General features: G+C 41.2%; 1 protein-coding gene across 3 annotated transcripts in view; it reads left to right on the top strand.

The window, feature by feature from the left end:
- The window catches only part of LOC121280741 (dedicator of cytokinesis protein 2-like), a 627,095-nt gene that overhangs the window by 124,882 nt on the left and 483,581 nt on the right, over window positions 1-18,632 (top strand). For all 3 annotated transcript variants that reach the window (XM_041192879.1, XM_041192878.1, XM_041192880.1), the window contains 4 exons: window positions 169-293; window positions 3,544-3,642; window positions 13,483-13,555; window positions 13,792-13,895. In XM_041192879.1, the coding sequence (XP_041048813.1) occupies window positions 169-293; window positions 3,544-3,642; window positions 13,483-13,555; window positions 13,792-13,895 (401 nt within the window). The remainder of the gene's footprint in view (window positions 1-168; window positions 294-3,543; window positions 3,643-13,482; window positions 13,556-13,791; window positions 13,896-18,632) is intronic.

Below are 18,632 nucleotides of genomic sequence, written 5' to 3'. Positions count from 1 at the left end.
AGGGAGATATAGTTTCTAACATTTGTCCACTGTCTAGAATGAAAAGCTGAAAGATGAGTTATGTTGGAGGGCATTTTGTTACTTTTTGTACCACGTGTCTGTTTTCACATCCCGAAGTATTGCAAAACCGCTCATCACAGGGCATTCCACTGTTTCATTCCTCTGCAGGCGACGTTAGAAATGACATTTACATCACCATCCAGTATGGAGACTTTGACAAGTACAACAAGACCACACAGAAGAATGTGGAAGTTATAATGTGTGTCTGCAGTGAAGATGGTAAAATTATTCCGGTAATAATTTCTTCTCAGGATTGAATATGGGTGACCAATGGCAGCTAGTAGAGAGAATTACATGGTTCAAAATTCTCTGCTCTTCTGAAGGTGCACTGTGAAATGATTTGTGGGCTAATCCTTGGTGGCTTCATTCAAGTGGATCATGTGTAATCATATCCAGTGCATTCAGGAAATCTCTTCATCCAGGGTCTTTAGGAATCAGATTCGAGGCTAATCTTATCCACAATGTGACATGTACATTGGAGCTTTTAGACATTTTCAGAAGGTGCCAATGAGATCAAGAGCATGTCCCCATCTGAGTTTTCCTGTCCTTGAATCATGGAAGCTGAGGCCAAAGATTGTCTGACATCTGCTGTCTTTAACTGTGATTTGATAACGCAGTAGTGACTGAACCATCACCTTGGCCAATATGGTTCAGTACAATACTGTGATGTGGATTTATCAACTAAGTTATCGCTGAATTACTCTTTAAAAAACATTATGTACATAAATCAGTGAAAATATTATGGGGGAAGGTATTAAAAATGGAATTGGGGAGAGGGCAGTAGTACTGCAGGAATTGGGGAGGACCACAGTAAATGGGGCAACTGAGAGAGGGCACCAATGGAATGCTACCAATGAATGGGATGATTAAAAGAGGGCACCAGTAATTGGGAGAATGGGGCATGGCAGCACTAAATGAGGGAATTGGTGGAGGGCTCCATGAATGGAGAAATATGGGGATGGCACCAGTAAAATTGGGGAGGGATACCACTAATGGAGGAGAGGGGTGATGTTAAGTGGAAGAGGCACCAGTAAATATGGGAATTGGTGGAAGGCAACAATAAATAGAGAAAAATCACCATTACATGAGGCAATTGGATAAGGGTACATTAATTGCAGGGGGGTGGGGGACAGAGGGGTTAAAGTGGAGGAGGCACCAGTATCTGGGGACATTGATGGAGGACACCAATAAATGGGGAAATTGGCGGAGGGCACCAATAAATGCATTATTTTCTCTTGAAAAGTGAAGGTGAGTGACTCCATAGGGCTTTAAAATTATGAAGTGTTCGCATAGCGATGTTTCCGATTGGAGGTATCTAAAATTAGGGGCCATAGGTATAAGGTAGTCAGTAATAAATACAGTAAGGAATTCAGGAAAAACTTCTCAATGATGGTGAGAATGTAGAACATTCTACAACAAGGATGTATTTGAGGCATAAGGGGAATCTCGATAAGTACAAGAGAGAGAAGGGTACCGAAGAATACATTGATAGTGTGAGATGTAGTAGATAGATTTGGGGGAATCTCATGAGGAGTATAAATTGATCTGTTGGGCTGAGTGGCCTGTTTCAGTTCTGTAGATTCAATGTCATTCACTTCACAGTAGGGTTGTCACCTATGATTGGACATATTTCAGGAGGCCTCATCAGATGGCTTCCATCTGCCCCACTCTGGCCATAGGTTGCTGATCATGAATCCTCACAGTGCAACTCGTTCACTTACTGATTGGAAATTCTTCATTACTTGTTTGGAGGATCCTTGGCTGTCAGCCAAAGAGACCTTTTTTCCCTCATCTCCAATATTTTTATAAATATAAGGAAAAAAAATGATCAAAGGAAATGAAAACACACCATTTTTTAATGTCCCTGTGTATTTTCTCCCAGGCAGCAATTTCCAGGAGATTAATCTTTATTTGCAGTAGATTCTAGAAGAATCCTGGAGGGTTGACAACCCTACTTCATTACGAGGAATAGGTAATTGATTTAAGTACTTGCAAGTGATCAGTTAATCACTTGCCTCAGCAAGCCTCATTTGATGGGTTCAGTGGAGCATGTCACCAACACATACACACCAACAATTAATTGGGACAGGATTTTCATTGGTCTTGTTTATAGATTCTCCTGTTCTGTACGATGTTCACATTTAGCTTCATTGTTTATCATTATCATTTTTTCCCCCAGAACATTCAATATAAAAACAAATTACTTGACTCCAAGATTCCTTTGCCGTTTTGGGGGTTAACTTTTGAGAAAGCACAAAGATTTGTTAACATGTGCTCACCTGTGTGAAACATTATAGTCTCAGAGATTGTGCTGAAAGTGTTACTTCAGATAGCCTAGTCTGACTTTCTTTGGTGACCTGACCACTAAAGTACAGTTTTCTTGTTGTTCTTCATTGTCTCTCATTTTTCTCGAGTATATAAGATTGAGGGGTGATCCAATTGAGGTGTTTAAAATGTTAAAAGGATTCCATTCTCTGGGGAAGATGGTGGCGCACTGGTATATATCACTGGACTAGCAGTTGAGAAACCCAGGTTAATGCTTTGGAGACAGCTGGTGGAATTTAAATTCAATTAATAAGCTTGGAATTGAAAGCTAGTCTCAGTAATGGTGACCATGAAACCATTGTCGCTTGTTGTAAAAACCCAACTGGTCCACCAATACCCCTTTAGGGAAGGAAATCTGCCATCCTTACCTGATACGACCTACATGTGACTCCAGACTCACAACGTTGTAGTTGACTTTTAACTGCCTTCTGTTCAAAGGCAATTTGGGATGGGCAACAAATGCTGGCCTTGCCTGCAACACCCACATCCATGAAAGAATACAAAAAGATAGCTACAGAAAAGTTATTTCCTTTAGTTGTGGTGGGGGGTGGTGGGTGGGGTGGGGTGGGGGTCTCAATAATAAGAGGGCACTAAAGTTAGAACTACAGTGTTAGGAACAAAATCATGAACCATTTTGACCACACAAAAGGTTGTAGAAATCTAGAATTCTCTCCCCCAAAATGTTGTGAATGCTGGGACCTTTGGCAGGTTGTAAGTCAGTCAGAATTCCCACTCCTGATTTATCGGTGCTGCCTCCTGGAAAATCAAAGTGTGAAATCAGTTGGGAAGTGGATGAGTTCATCCTTGGAGGCCATCACTTCAAGGCAAAATCAGGGGTGCTGGATCTTACAGAACTTATCCCGCGAAGGATAAGCACTGGACGAGATGCTGGAGCATTGCTGAACTTGGCAGCGTAGTCTAGCCATGAGGCCTTCTGGGAGCAGAAGGAAATACTGCTGAGGGTAGGAGGATGAGGGGGAAACAGAATTGGATGAATTGCAGAACATTCAATAGCTCTTAATGAGTTAATGAGGCACACTGTGATGATTGTCAACATTTGGTGTAGTTCAGGTGTTCTGTTACATGAGGCTCTGATATTACGCATCTATGCAAAGGTTATTTCATCAGTATTTACAAAATTGAACTGTTTTGTTGCAGAATGCCATTTGCCTGGGTGCGGGAGACAAGCCAGTCAGTGAATATCGATCCGTCATCTACTATCAGGTCAAGCAGCCCCGTTGGATAGAGACAATCAAGGTTAGAGGAAGCAGTGAAATATTACACTGCTGTTTTTCAGCCAGGATTTGTAAGATTAAAAAACTTACATTTATATAGCACCTTGCATGACTCAGGGGATGTCCCAAAGTGCTTCACAGCCAATTAAGTAATTTTGAAGTGTAATTACTGTTGTGAAGTAAAGAAGCAAGACAGTCAATTTGCAATGAAGCATACAGCAATGAAATAAATGAACCAGCAGTGGGTCATTTCCATTTAGAAAACCTGGTCACGTTTTTGATAGGAGGTTTTGTGGCACAGTGGTAGCATCCTTACCTCTGACCCAGAAGCTCCCAGAGTGGGTGAAGGAAGGTGCGTGCTTAATGTAGCAAACAGGTTGATTATCAGCCTGTTTTCAATCCTTTAAATACGCCTGATGGCAGATGGTAAGAACAGAAGAGTTTCCTAGTCAGCCGCACTGTAGAAGGCACTGGTAAACCACTGCAGTACTTTGTCAAGCGTAATCATGGAACAATCCAATGCAAGTCCACGCATTCTGCAATGATTATCAACGCTTGCTTAGTACCTGGAGGAGGTCACGTTTTTATCATATCGAACATGAGATCATCAACAATGAATCTGGCTATTATTTTGATGATCTCAAACATAAGGAAAATGCATTTTCAAATTGTTTTATATATTTGACAGTGTAGAGGAAACAATTGCTTCAGTTTAAGGAACAGATGACATCAAACCATGATCATATTGAAATCTGATTTTTGAACATGAGAAAGAAGAGATGCAGATCAGCCAGACAGGTGCTTTCACTGCTGCCTGGAAAGTTAAACAGAAAAGCTTCATAGTTTTAAATTTTGGCAAAACTTTGTGTACGTAAATCATCCACGACCAACACTAGCAAAGTCAGCAAGAGCCATTGAATCACTTTCCAAAGGCATAGCATACAATGTGATGATATCTCTCCATAAAAATTTTCAGTGACAAGCATTGGGTCACACATGCAAACTTTTATTGTAGTTGTAAAGCATGAACAACTTACTTATATAGTCCTTTTAACATCATAAAACATCCAAAAGCACTTCGCAGGGAACATAAATAGCAAGAGTGAAAGGAGACATTAGGGAATGTATTCAAAAAGCTGGTCAAAGGGATAGGTTTTGAGGATCACCTTAAAAGAGGAGAGAAGCGAAGAGACAGAGAGGTTTAGGGAGGGAATTCCAGGACTTAGTTCCTGGGCAACCAAAGGTATGGCCACCAATGGTGGTGTGAAGGAGGGAGAGGATGGACCAGAGACTAGAATTGGAGGAACACTGACTTCTCAGAGGGTTGTAAGATGAAGGAGATTATAGAGGTAGGAAGGTATAAGGTTTGGAGGGATTTGAACATAAGGATGAGAATTTTAAATGTCAGGTATAGGTGAACCTAGAGCTAACCTAGAGTCAGTGAGCAGAAGAGTGTTGGAGGAATGGGACTTGGTTCAAATTAAGATCTGGATGGCAGAGTTTTGGATGAGCTTGGTGAGAAGATGAGAGTTTTAATAAATAAATTATTTGCTGCTAATTGGTCATAACATTGCCACCTTAAAACAACAAACCATGTTTGAAACCAGAATTGTACAGTAGCAGTAGAATAATGTATGGTGGATTATACAGTATAACACTGCTTTCTGGAGCAATGCTACTGGATGTTCATTAGTCTTTAGATCATGTGAATTTATCTTCAGTGATACAAAGATTCCCCAACAACCTATCTATGAAGACAGTGCTCCATTAATGGTTAAATTTTAACTGCTTGAAAATGTTGTGAAACCTGATTGCAAACTTCACCGCTTGCAGACTGGTTCCCTCACAGTACTAATTCAAAGTGGACATGGTATTGTCATGGTTTTACATCTAGCTTGGCCACCTAGAGTTCAAAACATACTCTAAGTTATGAAACTGATAAAGCTGATGATTTATAAGCTAGAACAGGGGGAAAAATGACCAGATTGTTGTAAAAATCCAGTTGGCTTGGTATCACTACTGAGTTAATTTCTCAGTAGGGATCAGCAGTTAGCTAAGTCAGGGGAAATAGCTAAGTTAGCTATTTTAGCTGGTTCATTATTATTGGTGCTAGAATTGGCATTATTGTTTATTAGGAAATTATTATTTTACAAATTTTGCATTGGTTCCTTGTCCTCATTTCCATCCCATGTAGGACCTGTCGTACTGAGAATGATTGTAGTTGATCTGGTCCATTTCTGAAATGAATTTCTCACAATTGCTGACTCCCTCAAATATTTACTTCCAGAAGTCACACCAAACTGTCCATTGAACCATCCCTCTTCTGGTTCGATCTTGGGTGCCACAGTTCAAGAGTTTGTGGCATCCTAGATTGTAATCGTATTTTCAGAGATGTGTAAAGTAATGCATTTTGGAACGAAGTGTGAGGAGAGGTAATATAAGCTAAATCATACAATTTTAAAGGGGGCACAAGGGACAGAGAGAGCTGGGGGTGTGAGTACACAAAACTTTGAGGATGGCAGGATAAATTGATAGTCTTTTTTAAAAAAGCCATATAGGATCCATCCTCAGTTTTATTACATTGGGCTGAATTTAATGGATGAGGCAGTGGCGACATCCACAGCCAATGGGAGCCCCAGTGCAATTAAATCCCAATCAGGCGCTTTCCTGCTTGCTGTCAGGGTTCCAATCGGGTGACCCGATCTCTTCAGACTCAACAGTGCCACTGGGAATGATGGCAACTGCTGGGGACCCAGGACTAAGATCAGCCATGGAGGCCCCTGAACCCGGATAAGTGGGGCAGCCTTATCGGGAACAGTCATACCGGCCCCGGTAAGAGGCGGGGATGGGGTACGTTGATGTGAAAGCAGTGGGAAGTCTTCCTGCAGGGGTAGCCCTTGCTGCTGCGGTGGGGGTGGGGGGATGGGGCCTTCTGTCGTGAACAAGCCTGAGCAGGAGGGCCCCTCTCCCCAGATTGTAGGCAGGTCTCCCAGTATCAGAATACCAGTGGCAGCAGGCAAAAGCCCTTACTTAGCAACTTGAGGGCCTCAATTGTCCTAGGGGTAAAAAGGCTGAACTTTGGACTTCCGCGGCCCTAGCTTAATTGGTGGGAGCCGGGAAGGCAGTGGGCTTTCTACCCTGCATCTTCTCATTTAGTTCTGCTCATTGTGTAAAAAAAAACAAAGAGGTAATGTTAAATATCTAGAAATGACTGGTTAGTCCTCAGCTGGAGTCCTGTGTTCAATTCTGGGCACACGCTTTAGGAAGCATATCAAAGCCTTACCGAGGAGATTTATTAAATGGCACCAGTTAGATGAAGATGCTGGGATTGTTCTCCATGGAGCAGAGAAGGTCAAGGGGAGATTTAATCGAAGTGTTTAAAATCATGAAGCTTGTCGATAAAGTAAAAAGGAGGAATTGTTTTGTGGCAGAAGCCCAGAGCACACAGATTTATGGTAATCAGAAAAAAGAGCCAGAGATAAAATGAGGAGATTTTTTTAATGTAGTGAACTGTTATGATGTGGAATGCACCATCTGAAAATGTGGTGGAAACAAATTCAATTGTATCTTTCAGAAAGGAATTGCATAAATACTTGAAGGACAGAAGGACCAAAGGGCTGTAGAGTTATAGGCCTTTGGGGAAAGAGCAAGGGAGTGAGACGAATTGGATATCTCTTTCAAAGAGCCAACGATGGTCCGTATGGCCTCCAGTGTGGTTAAAATTCTGTGATTCTATATTTGTGGACCTTGGCTGAGGACATGATCAAATTGACCAGACTCAAATAGCTCGCAAACACTTTTTAAAAAGTGACTTCAATGGAACATCAGAGGGCTTGCCTATTGAATTGTAGCCCAGGAAGAGTCATCAAGTATTAGGTTCAGGAGGGAGAGGGCCACACTTCACTTTTCAAATGTGGTCACAAAGGTAAACAATAACTGACAATCTGTGGTCCATTTCTGTGCTATTTGTCACTGTTAGACTGTAAAACTCTTCAGGTATTAACAAAGCTCGAACTCTCATGCTGACTGCAGTTCTGTAAGGGGAGAATCACCATTGCTAAATGTGTATCTGAGGAAAAAAATCAATAATTAATCATAAAAAGTGCAAGTAGAACAATTGTGTTCAAGAGTTTTCAATGCTCGCCTGTGACGGCCCCCAAAATGCCACTAGTGTGGAACATGTGTGGGAACCAGTCCCACTCCAAACTGACAAGGTCACATGGGTTTGATGAGCCTTGCATACAGGCCTTGGTTCCTAAAAATGTCATCCCAGGAGCAAAATTAACATTGACACTAAATTCTCAGAGGATGCTAAACTCTGTCTGAGCTGCATCAGGTTCAAAGCTGTCAATGTGAAGGTGGTTACTCAGTCTCCCAGTGAAATCTTTAAATGACAACTGCTGATACATTTCAATAATCAGCTCATTTCTTTCCTTCCATTACTCTTTCCTCCTTATTTTATTGCGTGTATTTTTAGAACACTGCTCACCAATCTAGAGCACCTGAGTTACCATGACAATGATTATGACAATTTAAACAATGGTCATCTTGCTAAACACTGTGGGTGACCAACAGTAGTGCAAGCTTGCACAATTCCTGCATAAAGAAAGCTGAACTAGCACTGAAAAGGGCACAGGGCACATGGTATGGGAAATGGACATTGAGGCTATGAGTTGGGCTGATGCACATTGTGGGGCAGAGTAGAGAGACCTTTGGCACTGGCTGTCAAAATAAAACATAATCCATTCCCAGCACTAACCCCTCCAAGTGAAATAAAGATTCACATATGATATAGGATTAGGACTAGGCCATTCAGTTATTTAAGCCTGTTCTCCCCTACAATGAGACCACTTTAGTTCCATACCCCTTAATACGCTTTTCAAATAAAAAACTCTATCAATCTTTGTTTTCAACTTTTAATAAACCCCCAGCACTAACTTCTTTAAGGAGAGAGTTCTGGGTTTCAGCTACCCCTTGTATGAAGAAGTGCTTTCTACCATCCCTGAACGGCTTTGCTTTAAATCTAAGGCTATGCTCTCCTTGTTCTGGGATTCTCACACCAGGGGTAACTGTTTCTCTCTATTTACCCTATCAAATCCTTTAAGCATCTTAAATACCTCAATTCGATCACCTCTTAGTCTTCAATATTCAAGGGCATACAAACCTTGCCTATGCAACATCCTTACAATTTAACCCTTTTAGCTCTAGTATCATTCTCATAAATCAGTGCTGCACTCTCTTGGAGATCAATATGTTGTTCATGAGGTGCGGTGACCAGAGGTGAATGCAATACTGTAAATGGCATCTTAGCCTGAACCCTGTACATCTCTGTGCTTCCACTCCTTTGTAATCTAGCCCTGTTGAGATACAAGTCAACATCCCTTCTTTCAAAACCCAATGTCAGCATCAAGCAATCCACTAGTCCACTAGCTTTTAAAAAAAAATCATTCATGGGATTTAGGCTTCACTGACTAGACCAGCATTTATTAACCATTGCTAATTTCATTTGAGAAGATGGTGATTGCCTGTCTAATTGAACTTCTGCAGTTCATGTGGTAAAGGTATTCCCACAGAGCTGTTAGGTAAGCATTTCCAGGATTTTTACCCAGTCACAAATAATTGAACAGCAATCTATTTCCAAGTCAGAGAAGTGTGTGACTTGGAGGAATTTGCAGATGGTGGTGTTCCTGTGCATCTGCTGCACCTGTTCTGCCAGCTGGTAGAGGTCACGGGTTTGGAAGGTGTTGTTCAGGGAGTCTTGGCGAATAGACACTGCTGCTGTTGTGCACCAGTGGTGGAGTGAGTGAATGTTTTAAGTGGTGGATGAGGTGCCAATCAACTGGGCTGCTTTATCCTGGATGGTGTCAAGCTTCTTGAATGTTGTTGGGGCAGCACTCATTCAGGTAAGTGGACAGTACTCCATTACATTCCTGACTTGTGCCTTGTAGATGGTGGACATGATTTAGGGGGTCAGGAGATGAGTTACTTGCAGCAGGATTCCTAGCCTCTGACCTGCTCTTGTAGCCACAATATTTATATGTCTGTTCAAATTCAGTTTCTGGTCAATGGTGACACTTAGGATGCTGATTGTGAGGGATTTGGCATGGATAACGCCATTGCATGTCAGGAGCAATAGTTGATTCTATTTTGTTGGAGACTGCCTGGCTCTTGTGTGGAGTGAATGTTACTAAATAATGACAAAAAAATTAATAAGGACAGGAAAACTTGAGTATGAGAGAAAGCTAACTATTAATATAAGGACAGATAGTAAGAGTTTCTATAGATATTTAAAGAAGAAAAAAGTTAACAAAGTGAGTGCTGGTCTATAGAAAGTACGTCTGGGGAATTGGTAATGGAAAGTAGGGAGATGGCAGATGAATTAAACAGGTATTTTGCTTCGGTCTTCACTATAGAGGGCATAAATAACATTTCAGAAATAGCCGTAAATCAGGAAATGGAAGGAAGGGAGGAACTCAGGGAATTACAATCACCAGAGAAGTGGTACAGAGTAAATTGTTGGGGCTGCGAGCTGACAAATCCCCTGGTCTGGATGGACTTCACCCTAAGGTATTGAAAGAAGTGGCGAGTGAGATAGTTGACGCACTTGTTTTAATTTTCCAAAGTTTCCTGGATTCAGGAAAGGTTCCATTAGATTGGAAAATAGCAAATGTAACTCCTTTATTCAAAAAGGGAGACAGACAGAAAGCAAGAAACTAGAGGTCAGTTAGCCTAACATCTGCATAGGGAAAATGTTAGAAGCAATTATTAAAGATATTACAGTAGGGCACTTGGAAGAATTCAAGGCAATTGGCAAGAGTCAACATGGTTTTGTGAGAGGGAAATCATGTTTAATCAATTTATTGGAGTTCTTTGAAGGAGTCACATGCACTGTGGATAAAGGGGAACTGGTAGATATACTGTGCTTAGATTTCCAGAAGGGATTTGATAAAGTGCCACATCAAAGGTTATTGCAGATAATAAAAGCTCATGGTGTAGGGGGTAACATATTGGCATGGAAAGAAGATTGGCTAGCTAGCAGGAAGCAGAGATTTGGCATAAATGGATCTTTTTCTGATTGGCAGGATGTGACGAGTACTGTGCCACAGAGATCAGTGCTGGGGCCTCAACTTTTTACAATTTATATAAATGACTTGGATGAAGGGACCAAAGGAATGGTTGCTAAATTTGCTGATGACACAAAACCACAAAAGATGGGTAGTAAAGTAAATTGTGAAAAGGAGGCTGCAAAGTGACATAGATATGTTAAGTGAGTGGGCAAAGATCTGGCAAATGGAGTAATAATGTGGGAAAGTGTGAAATTGTCCAGTTTGGCAGGAAGAGTGAAAAAGAAGCTTATTATCTAAATATGAGAGATTGCGGAACTCTAAGAATCAGAGGGATCTGGGTGTCCTAGTGGATGAATCACAAAAGGCTAGTATGCAGGTACAGCAAGTAATTAGGAAAGCTAATAGAATGTTATCATTTATTGTGAATGGAATTGACTAAAAATGTAGGGAGGTTATGCTTTAGCTGTACAGGGCACTGGTGAGAGCACATATAGAGTATTGTGTACAGTACTGTTCTCCTTTATTTATGGAAGGATGTAAATGTATTGGAAGCAGTTCAGAGAAGGCTTACCAGGCTAATACCTGAAATGGGCAGGATGTCTTATGTGGGAAGACTGAACAGGTTAGGCTTGTATCTGCTGGAAATTAGAAGAGTAAGAGGTGACTTCATTGAAACCTTTAAGATCCTGAGGGGCTTTGATCAGGGTGGATGTAGAGAGGATATTTCCTCCTTTTGGAGATTCTAGCATCAGGGGTCACTGTTTAAAAATAAGAGGTTGCTCATTTAAGACAAGAGATGAGGAGAATTTTTTTCTCTCAGACGGTTGTGAGCCTTTGGAATTTTCTTCCTCAAAAGGTGATGGAAGCAGAGTCTTTGAATATTTTAAAGCAGAGTGAGGTAACTTCTTGATGAAAGGTTATTGGGGGTAGGTGGGAATATGGAGATGAGGTTATAGTAAGATTACCCATAATCATATTGAATGGCAGAGCAGACTCGAGGGGCCGAGTGGCTTACTCCTGCTCCTAATTCGTACATCCATATGTTCATATGCATTTATCAGCCCAAGTCCGAATATTGTCCAGATCTTGCTGTTTGTGGGCATGGACTGCTTCATTATCTGAGGAGTCGCAAATGGTGCTGAGCATTGTGCATTCATCAGCGAATATCCAACTTCTGACTTTATAGTGGAGAGAAGGTCATTGGTAAAGTAGCTGAAGATTGTTGGGCCCAGAACACTATCCTGAGGAACTCCTGCAGTGATGTCCTGGCCCTGCTATAATTGGCCTCCAACAACCACAACCATCTCCTTTTATGCTAGGTGTCACCCCAGCCAGTGGAGAGTTTTCCTCCTGATTTCCATTGACATCAATTTTATTAAGGTTCCTTGATGCTATAATCGGTCAAATGCTGTCTTGATGCCAAGGACAGTCACTCTCACCTTCATGCTTGATATTCAGATCTTTTGTCCATGCTTGGACCAAGACTGTGATGAGGTCTGGAGTCAAGTTACTCTGGCTGAACCCAAACTGTGCATTGGTGAACAGGTTATTGGTGACTAACTGCTGCTATAGCACTGTCAATGACATCTTCCATCACTGATGATTGAGAATAGACTGATGGCATGGAATTGGCTGTATTGGATTAGTCCTGTTTTTGTTGACAGAATGTATCCAGGCAATTTTCCACTTTGTCAGATGAACACCAAAGAAGTTATAACTGTACTGGAATAGCTTAGCTAACGGCACAGTTAGCTCTGGAGTACAAATTTTTACAAATGGGGTGTTGTTGGGTCCAAAGCCTTTGCTATACCCAGTGCACTCATAGCTATTTCTTGTTATTATTTGGAGTGAATCAAATGGTCTGAAGGTTGCCATCATCAGGAGTAAGCCGAGTTGGATCATCCACTTGGCACATACTTGCTGAGGGTGGCTGCAAATGCTTCAGAATTGTTCTTTGCAGCCACATGCTATGCTTTGCCTTCACTACAGAGGGGAATTCTAATGAAACCTCCTCCTTCAGTTAATTGCTTAATTGTCCACCCCTATTAACCACTGGATGTGCAGAACTGCCGAACTTTGATCTGAACCATTGGATGTAGGATAATTTTGCTCCATCTATAAACTTGCTGATTCCTTTGTTTCCTATGCATGTGCTGTAGTTACATCCGGTTAGGCCTCACTTTTAGGTACACCTGATGCTGCTACTTACTGGTACTCCTACATTCCTCATTGAACTAGGATTGGTCCCCTGTTAATGGTAGTGATAGATTATGCTTGCCCATGAATACAGATTGTGGTTGAATACAATTCTGCAGCTTATGATGAACCAACGCACCTCATGGATGCCCATTTTTGAGCTGCTAGATCTGTTCTGCATCTAATTGATTTAGCACAGTGGGAGAGCCACACAGCATGATGGAGCCAAAAATCAAACTCAAAATAATTTTTGCAGCTGCACCCTGCTTTGTGAATATCTGGCAGAATCCCCGCTTCTACAAGTAATTGGGCGTCAGCTACATTTTCAGTGGTGGAGCAGAAACAGACCCCTGGAAATTCCTAGCCAATAAAGTAAACTTGATACAAGAGCTTTTCATTACAATGTTTAACCCATAAGCTTTAACAGGAAGAGGTTTCTTCACAACTCAAGCTTGAACCGCTGTGTACTAAGAACATTAAATAAAAACGAATCATTTGAGAAATGGAACAACATAGGTGCAACACTGTGCCTTAATTATCATGGTAAAATATGCTATTTAGTCACTGATTGCTTTCCTCACATACCTGTCTGTTACTAGGTGGCCATTCCAATGGAAGAAATGCAGAGAATACACCTGAGGTTTATGTTTAGACACAGATCATCGCAAGAGTGTAAGTACAACAACTTGCATTTATAGTGCATTTTTTCATTCAGAAATAATTCAAAGAGGCATAATCAGACAGAGTAATGATAATTACATGCTCTTCACTTAGTCTTTTCACGCATTTCTTGCATACTCTTTCGCTTCATACTTTATGCACTCCATACCCTATCCTCAGACCAACTTTCCCCCTCACTCCTTCTATGTTCTTCCATAACTTTCCTTTACTGCCTTTGTACCTTGCAGCGAAAGACAAGAGTGAAAAGAATTTTGCAATGGCCTTCGTAAGACTGATGAAAGATGATGGTACAACACTGCAAGATGGTCCTCATGAACTGCTGGTGTACAAAGTATGTGGTCTTGTTTTCACAATGTTTTGGCACAAATTGATCTCCTGATAGCAGCTTATTGTCTATCAGTTGCATAGATTTTAGATTATTACCCACACCACTTAACAATACGATTGTTAAATTGTATTGTTTTGCCAAATATTTCTGCTCAACTAAGTGAAGAATATTAATGCTGGTAATGGAACCTTATATATTCCTAGCACCCAGTAGCAGTATTGAACAATACTGGTTATGGAATAGCACAAATCATCATAGTGTGAAGCTCCCTTTACTCTGTCCTGAAAATACACCTCAGCCCCAACCTTGGAAGGATGCTACATGTGCAATATGCTCCAGTCTCCACAAGAACCATCTAAATAAATTACCAATTTTAGTACCAAATTAGGAGCATATAACCCTGAGGAGTAGGGTTGAGATATCATTTTTGAATTAGTTTTTACAAGTGGGTAAGGCCACGTTTATGGTCCACGCTAGTTGCCTGAGAAGTGGCGGCAGTGCAAGTCTTACAGTGATGGTACTGCCTCAATGGTGTTAAGTATGGGATTCCAAGACCCAGCCATGATGGATTGGTGATGACTGCCCTAGCCAAACCCATCACAACATCCAGAGGAATCTTAAATGTCAGATTTCACCTTCAGTTTCTACACCAATGCGTCAGTCATGCCTTTTTTCAAAGGAATTTTATATAGCATCAGCCCTATATTCAACACTTTGAGTCCATATTCCTTTTACCTACTGTGATGGGTAGTGCTCAGGATTTTTAAAAAAAATTTTGCTCTCAAGACATGGACGTCAATCGTAAGGTTATTTCCCATGTCTAAGTGCTTAAACACCCTATCACACTTCCACTAGTCGAAAAGCATATTGAGACCAGTGGTTAGATGTGCATAAATAGAGTAATGGGACAATAATGTAAGTAGAAACAGAGGAAAGAAGTTGTTCGGAGATTTTCTTTTTACAGATTAGTTCTTCTGATGGGGGCAGCACAGGCAAGGCAAGTAGGTCTGGCTCTGGGGGAGATGGCACCTGTACAAGCCAGACGGGTTGCATCTGAACAGAGCAGGGACTGAGAGGCAAAGAGCACTAAAATAGAGAATAGGAAATTAATAAGTGGAGTTGGAGTAAGGGGGCAAGTAATGAAGTCTAAAGCAGGGTTATACTACATGTATGTGAATGCACAGAGTATAGTTAATAAAATTGGGGAGTTACAGGCACAGATTTGCCTTGTGGGATTATGATGTTGTGGCGATAACAGAGACCTGGTTTAAGGAAGGGCAGATCTGGGTGTTAAATAATCCTGGTTATATGGATGCAGAAAAGATAGAAAAGGGTAAAAAGGAGGAGACATGGCATTTTAAGGAAAGTATTGCAGCACTGGAGAAAGAGGATGTGTCAGAGGATTCAAGGACAGAATCGATTTGGCTAAAGCTAAGGAACAAGAAGAGTGAAATTACATTGCTTGGTGTAATATATAGACCACCAGCTAATGGGAAGGATATAGAGGAACAAACCTGCAAGGAAATTACAGAGAGGCAAAAACATCATAGAATAGTTATAATGGGGGACTTTAATTACCTGTATATAGACTGGGTTAGTGGTATTTATGGGGCAGTGTGGGACAAGCATTCCTAGATTGTGTTCAAGAGAATTTCCAACAGCAGTATGTGTCCAGTCCAATAAGAAAGGAGGCACTGCTGGACCTGGTTCTTGGTATTAAGATGGGCCAAGTGACAAATCAAGTGATAGTGGGGGAACATTTAGGGGACAGTGATTATTGTATCATAAGGTTTAGGATGACCGTGGAAAATGACATTGGTCAATCGAGAGTAAGAATAATCAACTGGCAGAGAGTGGATTTCAATGGGGCAAGAACGGAGCTGGACCGGATAGACTGGAACCAAAGGCTGGTGGGAAAAACAGTATCTGAACAATGACAATGTGCTACCTTCTAGGAGGAGGTGGTTTGGGCGAAGTCAAAGTATGTTCCCTCAAGAGGGAAGGGTAGGACAAACAAGTCCAGAACTCCCTGGATGACAAAGGAGATAGAAATTAAGCTAAATAAGAACAAGTGTGCTTACGACAGATGTCAGGTAGAAAATACAATTGAGAACCAAGCTGAATACAGAACGTTCAGAAGGGATATGAAAAAGCAAATGCAAGAAGCAAAGAGGGATTATGAAAAAAGAATGGCAGCTAACATAAAAAGAAATCCCAAAGTATTCTATAAGCACATTGGTGGTAAAAGGAGGAGCTGGACTGATTAGGGACCAAAAAGGGGATTTACACATGGAGGCAAGAGGCATGGCTAAGGTATTAAATGGATTCTTTGCATCTGTCTTTATTTATGAGGCAGATGCTGCCAGGCCATGGTAACAGAGGAGGAAACTCAGCCACCACAAGGGCTTAAAATTGATAAGGAGGTGGTATCGGATAAGCTGTCGGTCCTTAAAACTGAAAGCGCACCAGGACTGAATGAGGTGCATTCAAGGAAGTAAGAGTGGAAATTGTAGAGGCACTGGCAATAACTTTCCAATGTTCCCTGGATTCAGGGGAGATGCTGGGGACTGGAGAATTGCAAACATTACGCCCTTGTTCAAAAAAGTTTGTAAAGATCTGCCCTGCAATTACAGACCAGTCAGCTTAACTTCAGTGGTGGGGAAACTTCTTGAAACAATTATTCAGGGTAGAATAAATAGTCACATTGAAAAATATGGATTGATTCAGAAGAGTCTGCATGGATTTGTTAAAAATCATGCCTAACTAACTTGCTTGACATTTTTGAAGAGATAACATAGATGGCTGATGAGGGCAAGGCCATTGATGTGGTGTATTTGGACTTCCAAAAGGTGCTCGATACAATGCCGCACAACAGATTTGTGAGGAAAGTTATAGGTCATGGAATAAAAGAGGCAGTAGCAACGTGGATACAAAATTGGCTGAGGGATAGGAAACAGTGAGTAATTAGTTCATGGGTACATTTCAGGTTGAAAGAAGGTTTGTAGTGGAGTTCCTCAGGTGTCGGTATTGGGGCCCTTCATCTTCCTGATATATACAAATGATTTAGATCTTTGTGTGCAGGAGTCAATTTCAAAGTTTTTGGATGACACAAAACTTGGGAGAATTGTAAACTGTGAGGAGGACAGTGTAGAACTTCAAAAGGACATTGACACATTGGTATAGTGGGCAGATAGGTGGCAAATGAAGTTCAATGCAGAGAAGTGTGAGGTGATACACTTTAGTGCAAAGAACATGGAGAGATAGTATAAAATAAAGGATACTATTCTCAAGGGTGTGCAGGAGCAGAGAGACTTGGGTGTACATGTACATAAGTCATTAAAGGTAACAGGACAGGTAGAAAGAGCTGTTTCCAAAGCATACAGTGTCCTAGGCTTCATTAATAGGAGCATAGGGTACAAGAGCAGGGAGGCTTTGTTGAACTTATATAAGACACTGATTAGACCTCAACTAGAGTATTGTGTACAGTTCTGAGTGCCACACTGTAGGGAGGATGTGACTGCATTGGGGAGAATGCAGAAGAGGTTTATGAGAATGGCTCCAGGATTTAGACACTTCAGTTATTAGGAACAATTGGAGAAGTTGGGACTGTTTTCCTTGGAGAGGAGAAGACTATGAGGAGACTTGATAGAAGTTTTCAAAATCATGAGGTGTCTGGACAGAGTAGATAGGGATAAACTCTTCTCGCTCTTAAGCAGATCGAGAACCAGAGGGCACCGTTTTAAAGTGTTTTGCAAAAGAAGCAAATATGAGGTGAGGAAAAAACTTTTTCACACAATGAGTGGTTCAGGTCTGGAGAGCACTGCCTGGAAGTGTGGTGGAGGCAGGTTCAGTTGAGGCATTCAAGAGGGCGTTAGATGATTACCTAAATAGAAACAATGTGCAGGGTTACGGGGAAAAGGCAGGAGATTGGCACTAAATTAAAATGCTCAGAGAGCTGGTGCAAGCACAATGGACCAAATGGCTCTTTCTACACCGTAACAACTCTGTGATTCTGTGATACACTGAAACTCTTGCAGTACATGCTGCAGAGGAGTTTCAAATATTGTTCAGAGGTTCACTTGTTTGACTGGCAACAAAATTCACTAATAAAGAAGGTGTTTCATAGATAAAGTGTATGTTGAATGATCTTCCTCTGCACTGCTGAAAACTACCAGGAGTCAGCTAAAGAATAATTCCTTGAAAAAGATTTACAATGACACTGCCTAACTTTAACAAGATAGCAGGCAGTGGCTGATGACCTTTTATTGTTTCAATAACTGCATGGACGGGAACTGCTAAATTTTCTTTTCTTCCTTAACTGTGGTACAGTTTCTTCTTTTCACTGGTGAAAGTGAGTTTTTAATTTGACAAGATATGCCAATTTTGTCAGTTGTATTTAGAATAATTCAGTCTGCATCGTCCAAACCAAGAGGCTATGCTGACACTATATAAAACCTAAGAAAGATCCCAATAGAGTACTGTGCGCGGAATTAGGTGTCAAAAGACAATAACACTTTAGAGTACATTAGGACGCTGCCTGTTATGATGAGGTTGAAAGACTTGAAAAATTGAGGCTCTTTTAACTAGAACATTGCAGATTACAGGGCCGGCAGGTAAAATGTTCTTTTTCCCTTCCACTACTGCACTTGTTGTAAATCTGGAGTAATTCTGCCCTTAGACTGGTTGAGTTGAATGGCCAGTTTTTGCATATTTCTGTGAATACTTTATTGCTTCCATGCG

Source organism: Carcharodon carcharias, chromosome 8, assembly GCF_017639515.1.
Source record: "Carcharodon carcharias isolate sCarCar2 chromosome 8, sCarCar2.pri, whole genome shotgun sequence".
Taxonomy (NCBI): domain Eukaryota; kingdom Metazoa; phylum Chordata; class Chondrichthyes; order Lamniformes; family Lamnidae; genus Carcharodon; species Carcharodon carcharias.
Note: the sequence above shows the minus strand (reverse complement) of the source record. Positions and strands in the feature narration are given on the sequence as shown.